This window comes from Hyperolius riggenbachi, chromosome 1 (assembly GCF_040937935.1).
Source record: "Hyperolius riggenbachi isolate aHypRig1 chromosome 1, aHypRig1.pri, whole genome shotgun sequence".
In the NCBI taxonomy this organism is placed as follows: Eukaryota; Metazoa; Chordata; class Amphibia; order Anura; family Hyperoliidae; genus Hyperolius; species Hyperolius riggenbachi.
In genome coordinates, this window is record NC_090646.1 from 91,324,813 (window position 1) to 91,341,632 (window position 16,820).

General features: G+C 45.6%; 2 protein-coding genes across 4 annotated transcripts in view; one reads left to right on the forward strand and one right to left on the reverse strand.

Moving 5' to 3' along the window:
• LOC137563743 (peroxisomal acyl-coenzyme A oxidase 3-like) overlaps positions 1 to 16,820 on the forward strand; it is a 372,185-nt gene that overhangs the window by 352,415 nt on the left and 2,950 nt on the right. The window lies entirely within an intron of this gene.
• The window catches only part of LOC137563731 (SH3 domain and tetratricopeptide repeat-containing protein 1-like), a 65,455-nt gene that overhangs the window by 15,034 nt on the left and 33,601 nt on the right, over positions 1 to 16,820 (reverse strand). For both annotated transcript variants that reach the window (XM_068276601.1, XM_068276610.1), the window contains exon 10: positions 9,644 to 11,317. In XM_068276601.1, coding sequence (XP_068132702.1) covers positions 9,644 to 11,317 — 1,674 coding nt within the window. The remainder of the gene's footprint in view (positions 1 to 9,643; positions 11,318 to 16,820) is intronic.

Below are 16,820 nucleotides of genomic sequence, written 5' to 3' on the forward strand. Positions count from 1 at the left end.
ATGTAAAACAAGACAGACTCTCTAAATGATGGAGGATAGGGGGTGTGTTAGGGCTAAATACTTACCTGTCCTAGTGTCATCCCTCCAGGCAGGTGACCACGCCCCCCTCAGAGAATGGACTTGGGTAATTTATTTCAGAGTGCCTCCCGCGGATCTTGCTACACCCACCTACATTTCAGAATGCCCGCTGAGGATCTGGCCATGCCCATTGGCATTGCTGCGGCCTGCCCCCAGCTCAGCAGCAGTGGCCTAATTGGTGGCTTCCAAGCTGGAGCAAGCCATGCTAACGCAGGTGAAGAGTAGAGAGTATCGAGAGTTTCATGAGACTAGTTTTATGAGACTTGCAGGTTTGGGAAGTACCAGGGCCATGTCCACTCCTTTAGCACGTCATACTACTTTGTATCAAATATACAATTTAAGAGATCTGTAAACTGTAACTGTTTATTTACATTACACAACCTCCCAACCTATATTTTTTTTTAACTGAGCTGTCACAAACAAGTGCTCACATTTAATTTTACAGTAAAGACGAAGATACACAAATGACAGATCAGGGATCTTATACTGGGCAGTTACATATAGCGCTAATACACAATGCCAACGTTTTTTTTAGTTTTTTGTTTTTTTTTCAAGTTTTAATACCAGTCCATCAGTACTTGTGCCAAGTGATGCATGCCAGCGTCTTCAATGATCTGGAGAATTCACATGGAAGTGCCCATTAACCTACATGTTTTGGATAATTAAACTTTGTTAATTCAGCACATTACTCTGAAGCACGGCTGCAGACTAAAATAAGAAGTCATTATTGCATTACAGAATATGGGGCATTTAAAGCTTGAATGCTCTGTAGTAGGTAATAAAATCTAATATGTGTAATTTTATGCTTTGATTTTCTGCTTCACCGGCTTTTTGATTTTCATCTTTTGTTTTAGATCTTAGACAATAAAGGTACAACAACGTCAAAATTAGTGTTGTGCACGACACGTGGCTACAAGTACCTAGCTCGAGGCAGGCTCTATGCAGAGGCAAGAGAGGGCAGCGCCACCTCAAATAAAAGTCTTTCCCCTTCAAATCAATGTCCCTTAGACCTGGGTCCTCTGTCCGTCCGTCCCCTTGTGTCCAGTGACCCCCTTGTCCTTTACATAGAAGACATGCCAGGCTTCCAGGAACAAGCGACCAATCAGGCAGAAGGCGCTGCCCCAGACCACCAATCGCAGCTACTCCTTGCTGCTATTTAACAGGACCCGCTGGTCTCGAGGACGGGACCATGACTCTCTCATTGGGGCCAATCACTGCACTTTGCACTCCCAGGGAATGCACTGATTGGACTCAATGAGAGAGCCATGGTCCTGCCCTCGATACCAGTGGGTCCTATTAAATAGCGAGCAGGGAACAGCTGTGAATGGCAGTCAGGGGCAGCGCCCCCCCCACCGAAAGGCGTAGCTATGGGTGGGCAAGGGGGGGGACGTATGTATGTATATGCTGCGCACTGTGAGGGTGCTCAGTACGCCCATTGCACCCCCACATGCATTAGAGATGGCTCGCTGGCTGCCTGAAGTGCCCCTGCTTCTCTCCCTCTTTCTGCAGAAGAGTTAACAGCAGCAGAATAAGGCTATCTAAAGGGGGCACATCTGGCTATCTAAACAGGGTGAAGGGGGCACATCTGGCTTTCTAAAGGGGCACACATTTGGGTATTTAAAGGGGGGGGCACATCTGGCTATCTGAATGGGTTAAGGGGGCACATATGGCTATTAAAATAACATTTGACTCCACCCATGACCACATTCTGATGTGTGACCACGCCCATTTTGTCCAGAGGAGGGCGCAAAGGTGTCTCCAGGTGCTGAAAACCCTAGCTACGCCTCTCTCCCCATCTAATTGGTAGATTGCTCCCGGAAGACTACTACCTTCAGCCGCAGACTGAGGATGAAGGCAGACATCGTTGCAGAAAGCCTGGCTGGAACAGGTGACAATCTGTCGTTATAATGCTGCACCTTCTCTGTCTCCTATATTACATCCTGCCCGATATTACATCCGGCCCCGAATCAGAGAATGGCAATTGGCCAGCGGGGCAGCAGATAGCTGTCCTGTGTCCTCCACACCCAGCGGTACAGAGCACTGCTGTGCACACGATGATGTGTACACATGTGCACATGGTGTGTACACATGATGCCCCCTTTACATTTCTGACGGTGCCCCCTCATTTGTGCCTGTCTAGAACCAGCTCTGACCTAGCTACCCATAATCAACATTTAAATAAGACAGCGCTGCCCGCGGCAGATAGGGGGTTAACCTATCCATGCTGCGGCCTTAGCCGATGTGCTCCATTCACATTCCACATCACTCCTATGCTTCCTCCATCAACCTGGAAGAAGGCAGCTTGAGAGGGACGTGGAACACGAGTAGAGCACATCGGCTTAGGTGGTGGCATGGGTAGGTTAACCCCCTATCTGCCGCAAGCAGCGCTGTCTTATTTAAATTTTGATTAGGAGTAGCTACATACTCGTAGTGCACAACACTAGTCAAAATAAAGAATTCAGGGAGGAGATAACTTACTGTGATGAGGGAAATAGGTTATTGGCTACATATATTTTATCTTAACATTACTTGTATACTGTACAACAGATGGCCTGGTTGTTTATAATCATCTGATGTATAATACTACTGTATACTTTCCTAGTGGTTCTGGGTCACTGTGAGCTATCTGGGTATTACTTAGTGCTGGTCTTAAAGGGAACCTTAAAGTGGATCCGAGATAAACCTTTACTCATCGCATAATTGTGTTCCTTTCATATAGTTTATAGGGCATTCCTCAAGCCAAATACTTTTGTTTTTGTTTTAATACTCTAATTCCCTATAAACTAAACAAGCCTCACCCACAGCTTTTCCAGTGCCTTGGCACTCTCAGATCTATGTAGCAAGGGCTTATGGGAGCTCAGTCTGGGCAGGAGGAGATGTTACTAGCCAGAGATTTCAGAGGCAGGGGGAGGAGGAGAGGGTATTGAAGTTTTCACAGGCTAAGGGCTGGAGATGCTATCAGCTTGCCTGTGTGTAATGAACACAAACAGAAAATGGCTGCCCTCATTGTATCACAGGAAGTAATAATCATATTCTGTTGAAGCTGTTTGCAGCTAGATTTTCTGTGTAAACTATCTAAACTTTAGATAAGATATGTAGACAAGTTACTTGTTATAGTTAGTTTTTCATCTCGGATTCGCTTTAAGTCACATGTGACATAACAAGAAAGAGTTAATATTTATCTATGCAACTGCCAGTTTTTCTCCAGTCAGAACCCAGTCGGACTATAGTATCCCTCACTGATAAGGAATTACAGCCATAAAATACTTTCCACACAGATAAGTGGTCTTCTGAGTTTGGGGGGTAGATAAAAAAGGTCAATAGTTTATAGATTTTAGTACTCTGAGACATAAAACTGTTGGATATCTAAAAGTAATTTTTAAGAGTAGGAGGATAGATACAATTGTTCATATCTTCAGTATACTTCCACTTAAGTTTACTTGAAGCCTAAAGCCTGGTACACACTTTCACTTATGATTGGCCAATTACTGACCAATTTTACCACCTCCAAGTAATATACGGGTTTACCTACACAATCTACATTACCTATCTGTTCACGGCACTCAATATCTTTTGACCCTAATGCTACAAGGAGATGGTAACATTAATCAGTGATTGGCCAATCATAATTAAAAGTTTGTACCAAGCTGGTACACACCTTCAGTTTTGATTGGACAGTGATTGGTTAATGAAGAGGAGAGTTACTAGGGAGCTACTGGGCAGTCAATTATCTTGAATGAGCACTAAAATGTACCTTTTTGTTTTGTGGAAATAAATATGGCAGCCTCCATAACCTTCTCACTTTAGTTGTCCTATAAAAATACATAATGCTGCCCCCTCAATTTACATGTATACATCAGACAGCATTATTATTTCAAATGTGATACCTTGGTTAAATCTCCTAAGACAGCCACACATATAGCACGTCCGTCCTGCCAGCACAGTGAGACCTAGGTGTGACCGTTTTCTGATTAGTACAGCTGATCCACCTCCAGAGACAGTGGCATAGCTAAGGAGCTTGTGGGCCCTGATGCAAGTTTTACATTGGGGCCCCCACTCTATACATAACAATTGATACGGCGCACCAAAACCTGCCAATGGCAACTACAGTGTCAGAGCTGCAAGAAGGGATGGGGAACAGTGTGTTAATGAGTACCACTAATCAAAGTACTGTATCTATAGAAGTGATTATTATGAGCACAGGACCAATAGAGAGCTAATACTGTAGTTGAGGGAGGGCCCTTCGGGGCCCATCTGGCCCAAGGGCCCTGTTGCGGTTGCTACCTCTGCACCCCTTATTGCTACGCCCCTGTCCAGAGATATTACCTGCTCTGTGTAGCTTATTACACATGCAGGAAGACGAGAGTTACTGGGGTGTTACTGGACATTCAGTGATTTTGAATGAGCAGTAAACTATACAATGGAGAGGGGAAGATATTGCCATCCAGTTATCCAGGCCCTTCAAGACATGCAGAGCAGGCTAAAAAATGAAATGGATAGCTATTTTTTTTTCATAATAACACATTTTAAAAAAATGATGTGTATACCTCTAATGCATGTCATAGCATTTTTTTTTTAAAGCAAAGGCATAATCTAACTTAGAACAAGCTGCTTCCTAGTTAGCATGTTGGTGTTTATTGCTAAAGCATCAACCAGTCAAAATACATGACAAACAGCGTATACACACCTGCTCCTTTGTATACTGAGATAGCAGTTTCCCCAGTGCAGACATCTCATCCTGCCCTCTAGCTGCAACATAGAGCACTGCATGATCCTGCACAGATCGCAGATGCAATTTCTGATCCCAACCACTGCTCCTTCCACTCTTACCGCTAGCCATGCGCAGCTTGATAAAGAAAGTGATCAACCACTCTCTGATTGGAAATCAGTTGGGTAGCAGTGAGTGCAGTGGCGTACCTAGGGCATTTGACACCCGGTGCTGGGTATTATAAGACCCCCCCCCCCCCAAAAAAAAAAGTAAAGGGGCAAAAAATGGGTGGCGCTATAACATGCGGCGTGGCCATGACCGGATGAGGGCGGAGCTAACTGTAATTTGACGTGAACCCAGGTGAGAGTGATATGGAGGCTGCCATATTTATTTCCTTTTAAACAATACTAGTTGCCCTGCTGATCTATTTGGCTGCAGTAGTGAACTGAATCACACCAGAAACAAGCATGCTTGTTCAGGGTCTGTGGTTGAAAGAATTAGAGGCAGAGGACCAGCACGGCAGCCAGGCAACTGGTATTGCTTAAAAGTAGATAAATATGGCAGCCTCAATATTATTCTCACCTCGGGTTCCCTTTAAAAGTGCAATGCAAAGACAGTGGACCCAAGTTTTGGTGACCCTTTCCCCAGAAAATTCACATAATTGTGCAGGTTTTCTGAAGAAAATTCACGTAATGTGAACAGATTTGCCCAGAGAATACGTTCAATCATGTCGGCAGATTTGCCCAGAAAATACATGCAATCATGTCTGCAGATTTGCCCAGAGAATACGTTCAATCATGTTGGCAGATTTGCCCAGAGAATACGTTCAATCATGTCTGCAGATTTGCCCAGAGAATACGTTCAATCATGTCTGCAGATTTGCCCAGAAAATGCATGCAATCATGTCTGCAGATTTGCCCAGAGAATACGTTCAATCATGTCGGCAGATTTGCCCAGAGAATACGTTCAATCATGTTGGCAGATTTGCCCAGAGAATACGTTCAATCATGTCTGCAGATTTGCCCAGAGAATACGTTCAATCATGTCTGCAGATTTGCCCAGAAAATGCATGCAATCATGTCTGCAGATTTGCCCAGAGAATACGTTCAATCATGTCGGCAGATTTGCCCAGAGAATACGTTCAATCATGTCGGCAGATTTGCCCAGAAAATACATGCAATCATGTCGGCAGATTTGCCCAGAAAATACATGCAATCATGTCGGCAGATTTGCCCAGAAAATACATGCAATCATGTCGGCAGATTTGCCCAGAAAATACATGCAATCATGTCGGCAGATTTGCCCAGAAAATACATGCAATCATGTCTGCAGATTTGCCCAGAGAATACGTTCAATCATGTCGGCAGATTTGCCCAGAAAATACATGCAATCATGTCGGACGATTTGCCCAGAAAATACATGCAATCATGACCACTTCGCACGCTGACCCCTCTCTCTCCTGCTGCACTGTTGCTGTGGTTGCAACTCTTTTAAATTGGATACAATAAAGGTTTTTTTACTGGATGTGCCCAGCCGCTTATGTCTACACTATTACTAAATACATGCAATCATGTCCGCAGATTTGCCCAGAAAATACATGCAATCATGTCGGCAGATTTGCCCAGAAAATACATGCAATCATGTAGCAGATTTGACCAGAAAATACATGCAATCGTGTGGCAGACCTGTCCACAAAACACTTCAATCGTCAATAGTTGCCCCCAGTATAGCTAGTATAGTTGCCCCCTGTATAGCTAGTATATTTGCCCCCTGTATAGCTAGTATATTTGCCCCCTGTATAGCTGCCCCCAGTATAGCTAGTATAGCTGACCCCAGTATAGCTAGTATATCTGCCCCCAGTATATCTGCCCTGAGTATAGCTAGTATAGCTGCCCCCAGTATAGCTAGTATAGCTGCCCCCAGTATAGCTAGTATATCTGCCCCCAGTATATCTGCCCCCAGTATAGCTAGTATAGCTGCCCCCAGTATAGCTAGTATAGCTGCCCCCAGTATAGCTAGTATAGTTGCCCCCAGTATAGCTGCCCCCAGTATAGCTCCCCCCAGTATAGCTAGTATAGCTGCCCCCAGTATAGCTAGTATAGCTGCCCCCCAGTATAGCTAGTATAGCTGCCCCCAGTATAGCTAGTATAGCTGCCCCCAGTATAGCTAGTATAGCTGCCCCCAGTATAGCTAGTAAAGCTGCCCCCAGTATAGCTAGTATAGTTGCCCCCAGTATAGCTAGTATAGCTGCCCCCAGTATAGCTGCCCCCAGTATAGCTAGTATAGCTGCCCCCAGTATAGCTAGTTTAGTTGCCCCCAGTATAGCTGCCCCCCCAGTATAGCTGCCCCCAGTATAGCTAGTTTAGTTGCCCCCAGTATAGCTAGTTTAGTTGCCCCCAGTATAGCTAGTATAGCTGCCCCCAGTATAGCTGCCCCCCAGTATAGCTAGTTTAGTTGCCCCCAGTATAGCTAGTTTAGTTGCCCCCAGTATAGCCAGTACAGTTGCTGCCCCCAGAATAGCTAGTATAATTGCCCCCAGAATAGCTAGTATAATTGCCCCCAGAATAGCTAGTATAATTGCCCCCAGTATAGCTAGTTTAGTTGCCCCCAGTGTGAGGAAAGCCTGGAAGGAGGGGTGGCGGGGAGGGGGGCCGGACCCCCCACCTCCCTCACCTGGGTCCCCCTCCTTCTGGCGCTTCCCCCTCCTAATTAGCAGCAGCGAGCAGGAGCGGCGAAAAAGACTCACTCACCTGCTCCTGGCGATAGCGGCGGCGCATCGCGTCATCCTCACGCGACGCTGGTCTCTGACTTCTCTGTTGCTCACTGTGCTTCCGCCAATCAGGAAGCACAGTGAGCGGTGGAGAAGGCGGAGACCAGCGTCACGTGACGATGACGCTATTTGCCATCGCCTGGAACGCAGGAAGGAGGTGAGTAAGTCCTCTTGCCCGCTGCTGCCCGCTGCTGCTAATTAGGAGGGGGAAGCGCCAGAAGGAGGGGACCCAGGTGAGGGAGGTGGGGGGTCCGGCCCCCCTCCCCGCCGCTTTCCCCACCACCCCTCCTTTCCGTGCTGCTTCCCCCTCCTGTCCTGCACATTGCACAGGCCTCTGTGGGAGGCCTGATGACACCCCCTGGGGCGCCCGACACCCGGTGCGGGGCGCCCCCTGCCGCCCTATGGTAGGGACGCTACTGAGTGAGTGATTCTGCCTCTTCGACTTAATGTGGATTAGACTTAGCAAATGTCCATTTAAGAAAAAAAAATTGGATCAACAGGGATATGTGAGGGAGCAGGCTGGTGTTATACTGGTTGAACTCGATGGACGTATGTCTTTTTTCAACCAAAATAACTATGTAACTATGTAACTATTGCATGGCTGGATGCAGTACAACATCATATGGCCATCAGTCCCCCATCACTCCTTCCCCTGCGTGGTCAACAAACAAAATCAAATATGTTGGGAGAAAAGATCCCTGGCAGATGTGATTAAAGACATTAGCCTAGCCAGAAACCATACATACTTGTATATGTATAACTGAGTTAATGCCTGAACCTTTTGGTAGAGGTCATGTTTGCATAGCATGATGGTTAGAGAAAGTACCTTTCACAACCGGGAAGCACACAGTTTGATACAACACCTCTCTACAGGTTTGTTTTATTTAGGCAACAGGGCAATAACAATGCAATCCCATAATGCACTGTTCCATGTTCATGCTGTTTATGATGGAATATGTTGGCGCTTTATAAATCAATAAGAATAATTATTATTATTTAGCTATGGCACCTCCAATGGTTTCCTCACTGGCTTACCCCACATTACCCAACAGAGCACAACCAATGTATTATAGAGAAGAAATGTCAAATTTACCATTCCACTTAGCTGATGAGTTGAGTTTTGTTATGAAATCACCCTCCTCGTATGCCGAATGCCGATGTGACTAAAGCCTTGTACACACATGAGATGATTCTCGGCCAAGGTTGCTGCCTTTGTTGAGAATCTCCTGACCCACCCCGATGCATCAGCAAGAGATCCGGACTGCCAGATGATCCTCTTGTCTGAGCACAGACTGAAGGCATTGTTTTCCTCTTTACCCCTCCCGCTCCATCATGTACCACGGGCCGTCTTTCCTCCCCACTCCATAGCAACAGAATGCATCGCTAGTATGCAGGATAGAGACGTGTCTGTACAGAACTCAATTCCAAACTGTTGCCCACAGGGATCAAGCCTCGACCCCTGCAGATGACAGAAATTGTGCGTGGCTAGGCATCTTAAGGTGTACCTGATGGGGATACAGTGGGCACAAATGAGACACAGAAGCATGTTCCCATCTAAAGGTAAGGACATGCCTCTGTGTCCTTTCCCGCAATGCTCTTTGTGCCCCATGCACCCTGCAGCTCCCCCTACCGACAAGGAACTTGTTGGCAATCCTAGAGAGGAAGGGGTGTCCTTAGTAGGAGAGGCACTCCTGCGTAACACCCCTTCCACGCCCCTCAGGCCGTACTACTGGCTCTACCCCACCTTTCACCCTCCTCTGCGTGCTCTGTACACACTCTGTGTCCAGCATCGTGACCTGCTTGCCGGTGGGTGAATAAAGCAGCGTGAGACAATGAGAAGCGACTTGATCCTCTCAGGGAGGAACGCTGCTTCCAGTAACGCTACAGTAAAATAAACGTTACTGGAAGCAGCGTTCCTCCCTGAGAAGATCAAGTTTCAAGAATGTTTCAGGCTGACTATAATTGTGCAAAAAGCAGATGTGGGTCACTTAGTATTTGTAAGTGGGTGCAGCAAATATTTTTTTGTATTATTATTATATTGCAAAAATTACAAAGTCTCTAGGTGCAGGGATGGAAACAGAACATACCTTGTAGATGATTTGCTTCTATGGCCAGCAGTAAAGCCCATTCATAATAAAGTTTTCCCATTTCTCTTTGGTCTATGCTAATGTAATGATGCCCAAGGATGAGTAAGACATTCATAAAGTCAGCTCTGTTATCTGTATGCGGAACACTGGAGTAAACTGATACAGATTTAACTAAGAAATGTTCCGCCAAAGTCCTAGCCTTGAGATGTAAACATAATATGCCCAAGTTTGCTAACACCACTGCCTGGTTTTCCATGTTGTCCAAGTCTCTTGAGATCTGCAGAGCTCTATAGTAGTGTCTGGCAGCATCTTTAGCCATGGTACCTCGCCGCAGAGAAATAGCCATAAGGTTGTGTATTATGCCCAACTGATGCAGAGTACAAGTTAAACATGACGTGGCAAAGTTTAGTACATCCAGGGCTTTGTGGTCTTGTCCATCAAGCATATACAACCTGGCAAGTAATACCAAAATATCCACCCTGTGCTTTATGTCGATACCAGTGTTCACTATTTGCATGAGGTGAGATTGAGCTTCTTTATACAGTTGGTGAATTGCACAAAGCTCAGCTAAGCTCAGATGCACAGAATTCCAAAGATCCTGTTCTTGGTTGGAAGACACAGATGACAGAGCCCGTTTCAGATGGTAAGCAATCTGAGTTGGAAATGTCATAGTTCCGGTCCTTTTCATTCCACAGATCTTTGAAGAATTTTTGATGATGAAGTTGACTCTTCTCAACGATTCCATAAAGCTGCAAGAGGTCTTAGAAGCCACCTTAACACAGCTCATGGTCAAGTGTGGTAAACACTTGTGACTGTAGTTGTCAGCCAGCTGGAAATAGTAATGTGGGGAGGAACATGTACTGGAATCTGTTGCATTTTTTAAAACTTGCAGGCGCTCTATAAACGGTAGAGATTCATCATATCGCCTTAAAGCGTTGTATGTTTTGGCCAAAAGAAGGCATACTTTTCTTTCGCTTTTCTGATCTTGACTCAGTATGGCCTTCTTTAGAGCATATTTTAGCACCACTGGTTCCATGTCTGTACTGCTTATATAGCTTTGTAGTCCAAGGATAAGTGAAGAAGACTTGTCAATCATTTGCATACTCTTGTCCTTAGATTTCTGTTTCAGATATATGGCATTTAAGTTCATATGGATGGCACTAAAAAGGAAGATGTCCGAAAAATCCCCATTCATAACCCCCATGGCTTCCTCAAAGTAAACTCTTGCTTGTGACAACTTATTCTTTCTAGCGCAGAGCCTGCCAAGAGCAAAGCAAAGTCTTGCCAGGGCCCAGGTCATGTTAGACTTCTTTGCTGCTTCTCGTGCTACGCTGAGATACCGAATTAGATCTTCCTCTTCTTCATATCCATGAAACAGGCTGCAGAGAGAGGTGTAGGAAACATCATAAAGCCTCCTGAAGCCTGGGAGATACAATTCGCTATCTAAAAACTGGAGTAGTGACTGCAGTGGTAATGCATACTGGTCTTCGTTCCCACAAATACAGAAACTGAGGTCCTCACACTTATCACAGATGGCCTGAACTTCAGAAGAAGTTGCTTTCTTTTCTTGTAAGTCAGTAGAAAATTCTGAACAAGTGTTGGGTCTCGACAAAAATTCCTCCAGCTTCTGTTGTAGATTGTTGCTGTCGATTGCTGGTGTTGAATGGCGTACTTCTGAAATAAAGCATACAAAAAATTAAATGAAAGCCCAACCAAACTCAACATTGTATAAAGCAAATTCTGGAAGCAATTAGGATGATAAGTGAATCTAAACAGTTTATAAAAGCAAACTGTTGGAAGGAGTACATGCTAAATAAAGTGTGTTGGCCTAGTACAGCTAGAGTTGAGCTGAAATTTTCGTAATTTCGCATTACTATAATTACGCATGCGAAATTTGCGATTACGATGCGAAATTAGCGTAGCGAAATTGCCATTAAAATCGTAATTGAAAATACCGTAAGCGTAATTTTCAACGCGAAATTTCGCGTTTCGTTCATGCCGTAATTTCGCATTAAACGCTACCGTAATTTCGCGTTAAACCGTAACGCTCCATATAATATAAAAAAGCCACCGACTTTAAGGGTTAATAGCAAAGCCCCCTTAAATGCTAAGAGCCTCAAATTTGGAGAATATATTAAGGAGATCAGGAGGAATAAGAGGAAAAATTTTTTTTTCAAAAAGACCTTATAGTTTTTGAGAAAATCGATGTTAAAGTTTCAAAGGAAAAATGTAAACATTTAAAAACCCGCCGACTTTAACGGTTAATAGCAAAGCCTGCTTAAAGTTTAGGAACACCAAATTCCCAGGGTATATTAAGGGGATCAGTGGGAATAAGAGGAAAAAATTTTTTTTCAAAAAGACCTTATAGTTTTTGAGAAAATCGATTTTTAAGTTTCAAGTACGAAAATGTCTTTTAAATGCGGAAAATGTCAGTTTTTTTTGCACAGGTAACAATAGTGTATTATTTTCATAGATTCCCCCAAGTGGGAAGAGTTTTACTTACTTCGTTCTGAGTGTGGGAAATATAAAAAAAAAACGACGTGGGGTCCCCCCTCCCAGACCTCTTTAACCCCTTGTCCCCCATGCAGGCTGGGATAGCCAGAATGCGGAGCACCGGCCGCGTGGGGCTCCGCACCCTGACTATACCAGCCCGCATGGTCCATGGATTGGGGGGTTTTGGAAGGGGAGGGGCAGCCAAGCTTTCCCCTCCCCCTCCGAGCCCTTGTCCAATCCAAGGACAAGGGGCTCTTCTCCACCTCCGATGGGCGGTGGAGGTGGAGGCCGCGATTTCCTGGGTGGGGGGTTCATGGTGGAATCTGGGAGTCCCCTTTAAAAAGGGGTCCCCCAGATGCCCACCCCCCTCCCAGGAGAAATGAGTATAGAGGTACTTGTAGTACCCCTTACCCATTTCCTTTAAGAGTTAAAAGTAAATAAACACACAAACACATAGAAAAAGTATTTTAATTGAACAAAAAACATAACCACGAAAAAAGTCCTTTAATATTCTTAATTAACCATTAATACTTACCTGTCCCTTTAAATAAATGATCCCACGCAATATCCTCGGAAATGTTCTATCAGTTACAATGTAACAAAGTTATTATGTAACAACTTTGTTACATTGTAACTACGCCGCACCCGACGCCACTCGCCGCTCAGCCGCCGCATACGCGTCCGTGCAGGACGCTAAGTCCCCGCAGCTCCCGCTGTCCACCCCGCCCACATCTGTCACCCACATGTCACCCACATGTGGGTGACATGTGGGTGACATGTGGGAGAGGCGGGGAGGGCAGCGGAGCCGGCGGGGACTTAGCGTCCTGCACGGACCCGACAGAGCTCTGAGCTATATAGCTCAGAGCTCTGAGAAGCATCTTTGTATTTGGGCTCCAAGGAGCCCCATTGGTCCTTAGCAGACCAATGGGGTTCCTTCAAATCAGAAGGAACCCCATTGGTCTGCTAAGGACCAATGGGGCTCCTTGGAGCCCAAATACAAAGATGCTTTGGAGAGCTCTGAGCTATAGCTCAGAGCTCTGTCGGGTCCTGCAGCGCAGACGCGGCGGCGGCGGCGGTGAGTGACGTCGGGTGCGGCGTAGTTACAATGTAACAAAGTTGTTATATTGTAATAACTTTGTTACATTGTAACTGATAGAACATTTCCGAGGATATTGCGTGGGATCATTTATTTAAAGGGACAGGTAAGTATTAATGGTTAATTAAGAATATTAAAGGACTTTTTTCGTGGTTATGTTTTTTGTTCAATTAAAATACTTTTTCTATGTGTTTGTGTGTTTATTTACTTTTAACTCTTAAAGGAAATGGGTAAGGGGTACTACAAGTACCTCTATACTCATTTCTCCTGGGAGGGGGGTGGGCATCTGGGGGACCCCTTTTTAAAGGGGACTCCCAGATTCCACCATGAACCCCCCACCCAGGAAATCGCGGCCTCCACCTCCACCGCCCATCGGAGGTGGAGAAGAGCCCCTTGTCCTTGGATTGGACAAGGGCTCGGAGGGGGAGGGGAAAGCTTGGCTGCCCCTCCCCTTCCGAGACCCCCCAATCCATGGACCATGCGGGCTGGTATAGTCAGGGTGCGGAGCCCCACGCGGCCGGTGCTCCGCATTCTGGCTATCCCAGCCTGCATGGGGGACAAGGGGTTAAAGAGGTCTGGGAGGGGGGACCCCACGTCGTTTTTTTTTTTATATTTCCCACACTCAGAACGAAGTAAGTAAAACTCTTCCCACTTGGGGGAATCTATGAAAATAATACACTATTGTTACCTGTGCAAAAAAACCTGACATTTTCCGCATTTAAAAGACATTTTCGCCCTTGAAACTTAAAAATCGATTTTCTCAAAAACTATAAGGTCTTTTTGAAAAAAAAAATTTTTCTCTTATTCCCACTGATCCCCTTAATATACCCTGGGAATTTGGTGTTCCTAAACTTTAAGCAGGCTTTGCTATTAACCGTTAAAGTCGGCGGGTTTTTAAATGTTTACATTTTTCCTTTGAAACTTTAACATCGATTTTCTCAAAAACTATAAGGTCTTTTTGAAAAAAAAATTTTTCCTCTTAATCCTCCTGATCTCCTTAATATATTCTCCAAATTTGAGGCTCTTAGCATTTAAGGGGGCTTTGCTATTAACCCTTAAAGTCGGCGGCTTTTTTATATTATACGGAGCGTTACGGTTTAACGCGAAATTACGGTAGCGTTTAATGCGAAATTACGACATGATACGACTGTAATGCGAAAATTACGCGAAAATTACGCTTACGCGAAATTTCGCGAAATCCTTCTTCATTACGATTATGTACTTACGGCCATAATCGTAATTACACTAATTACGCGAAATTTCGCAAAATCGTAATTAGGTCATTACGCTCATCTCCAAGTACAGCCTAAAGTGGCAAAGAGGCGTCCAGGGTATCATAACATTGTGTTAAAAACAAATAAAACAGAAAAAGGTGAGGTAGCTAACCTCAGTGAAGACAATTTTATGCACTGGCAACGTGTTTCGTCGGTCCATGCCCACTTTCTCAGGCCGGATAAAGTGCCAAAAGGTTCTCTGAGCTGAGCTACCTCACTTTTTTATTTTATTTGTTTTTAACGCAATTTTCTCAAACCCTGGGCGCCTCTTTTCCCCTTTGGGGTTTTCACCCTCGTAAGTAATGCTCATTACCGTAGCAACAGACAATTGACCTAAGAAGGATATGGAGGCTGCCATATTTTCATTTAAACAACGCACATTGTCTGGATGTCCTGCTGATCCTCTGCCTTTAACCTCTTGCCGACCGCGTCACACCGATGGGCGTGGCCGCAGCGGCAGCCCCAGGACCGCCTAACGCCGATTGGTATAAAGTCCTGGGGCTCTGTTTTGCAGGAGATCGCGTTCAGTCTCCGAGCGGCTATTGCCGCTCGGGAGACTGGTAGACGGCGTGATCGCCGTCTATTTACTTGGTGCAGCGCTGTGATCAGCACTGTGGACAGCCGTGTGACACGGCTGTCCCCTGGGGGACAAGAGAGCAATCGGCTCTCATAGGCAGAACCCTATGACAGCCGATCGCCATAATTGGCTGGCTGTGGGGAGGGTGGGTAAATACTTAAAGAAACAGGGATTTTTTAAATAAAAATAGCAACAACAATATTTATAAAAAAAAAAAAATTAAACATGGGGGGAGCGATCAGACCCCACCAACAGAGAGCTCTGTTGGTGGGGAGAAAAGTGGGGAGGAATCACTTGTGTGCTGTGTTGTGCGGCCTTGCAGCTTGGCCTTAAAGCAGCAGTGGCCTATTGTACTAAAAATTGCCTGGTCACTAGGGGGTTTGGCACTGCAGTCCTCAAGAGGTTAATACTTTATCAATAGACGAACTTCAAAAGAGAGAGGCAGGCACTCAGTACAAACTGCAGATGGAATTAGTTCCGCTGAATGGCAGTGTAGAAAAACTTCAGCAGAAGCTATGTGCTCAAGACAAATGGAGTTCAAACATTGTGACAACTTCATACAAAAAAAGAGCAAAGGATGTCTGGCACTGTAGCTTTAATGCGTCACAGCAAGTGTACAATAAATGTAACATCAAACACAGGGACAGAGTCCGTGGAAGAGGTGGTACTTATCGTGCTCTGCTGAAGGTGGGGAGGCAGCTGTGGGCGCCAGTGGGTGCACGGCCTTACAGACGTTTCGCAATGGGATGAGCCTTGCTTCTTCGGAGGCTAATCGTGCACAATGTGCAGGATGGAAGTGGCCATTAAATCGCCTGCTTCCGTGTAGGGTCCAGCCTACCTGTAGGAAATGACGTGGGGCTCGGCCATAGGTTGGTACAGATGCGTCATCGTGAGCGGCGCTTATGCGTCACTATGTTACGGGGACGCTGATGCGTCACTGCGTACAGATGACGCGTATGAGTGGAGCTTCAAAATGTTGCGTTGGCAACCTAGACCGCCCCTGGACCGCAAAACCAGGCGGCGGCTAACACCGCCGACCAATAGGCGGACAAGGGGCGGGTGCGTAAATGCGCATCTCGTCTGCCAAGCAACAGGCAGTAAGCAAAACTCTGCTCCATCCACGCAAGGGATAGGATGTATTATCCGTATCCCAAAGCTTAATTAGCTGTTTTTCGTGGGAAAAGAACATGCAGCACCCATTCATGCCACATGCTTTAAGCATATATGGGTAGTCCCGTGCCAATAGATATACAGGAGGGGAGAAACGGTTAGCACGATTAGCCTCCGAAGAAGCAAGGCTCATCCCATTGCGAAACGGCTGTAAGGCCGTGCACCCACTGGCGCCCACAGCTGCCTCCTGACCTTCAGCAGAGCACGATAAGTACCACCTCTTCCACGGACTCTGTCCCTGTGTTTGATGTTACATTTATTGTACACTTGCTGTGACGCATTAAAGCTACAGTGCCAGACATCCTCTGCTTTTATCAATAGATCCTGAACAAGAATGCAGATCAGATGTTTGACTTAAGTTTGACTGCATTTGCCACATGCTTGTTTCAGTTGTGTTATTCAGAGATTACTGCAGCCACATAGATCAGCAGGACTACCAGGCAAAAGGAAATAAATATGGCAGCCTTCATATCCCTCTCAGGTCAGTTGTCCTTTAAAGAGACTCAGAGATGAGTCAAGTGGCATGCATAGTGAAATGAGTCAATCGCCACGAGTGGCAAGCGTAGT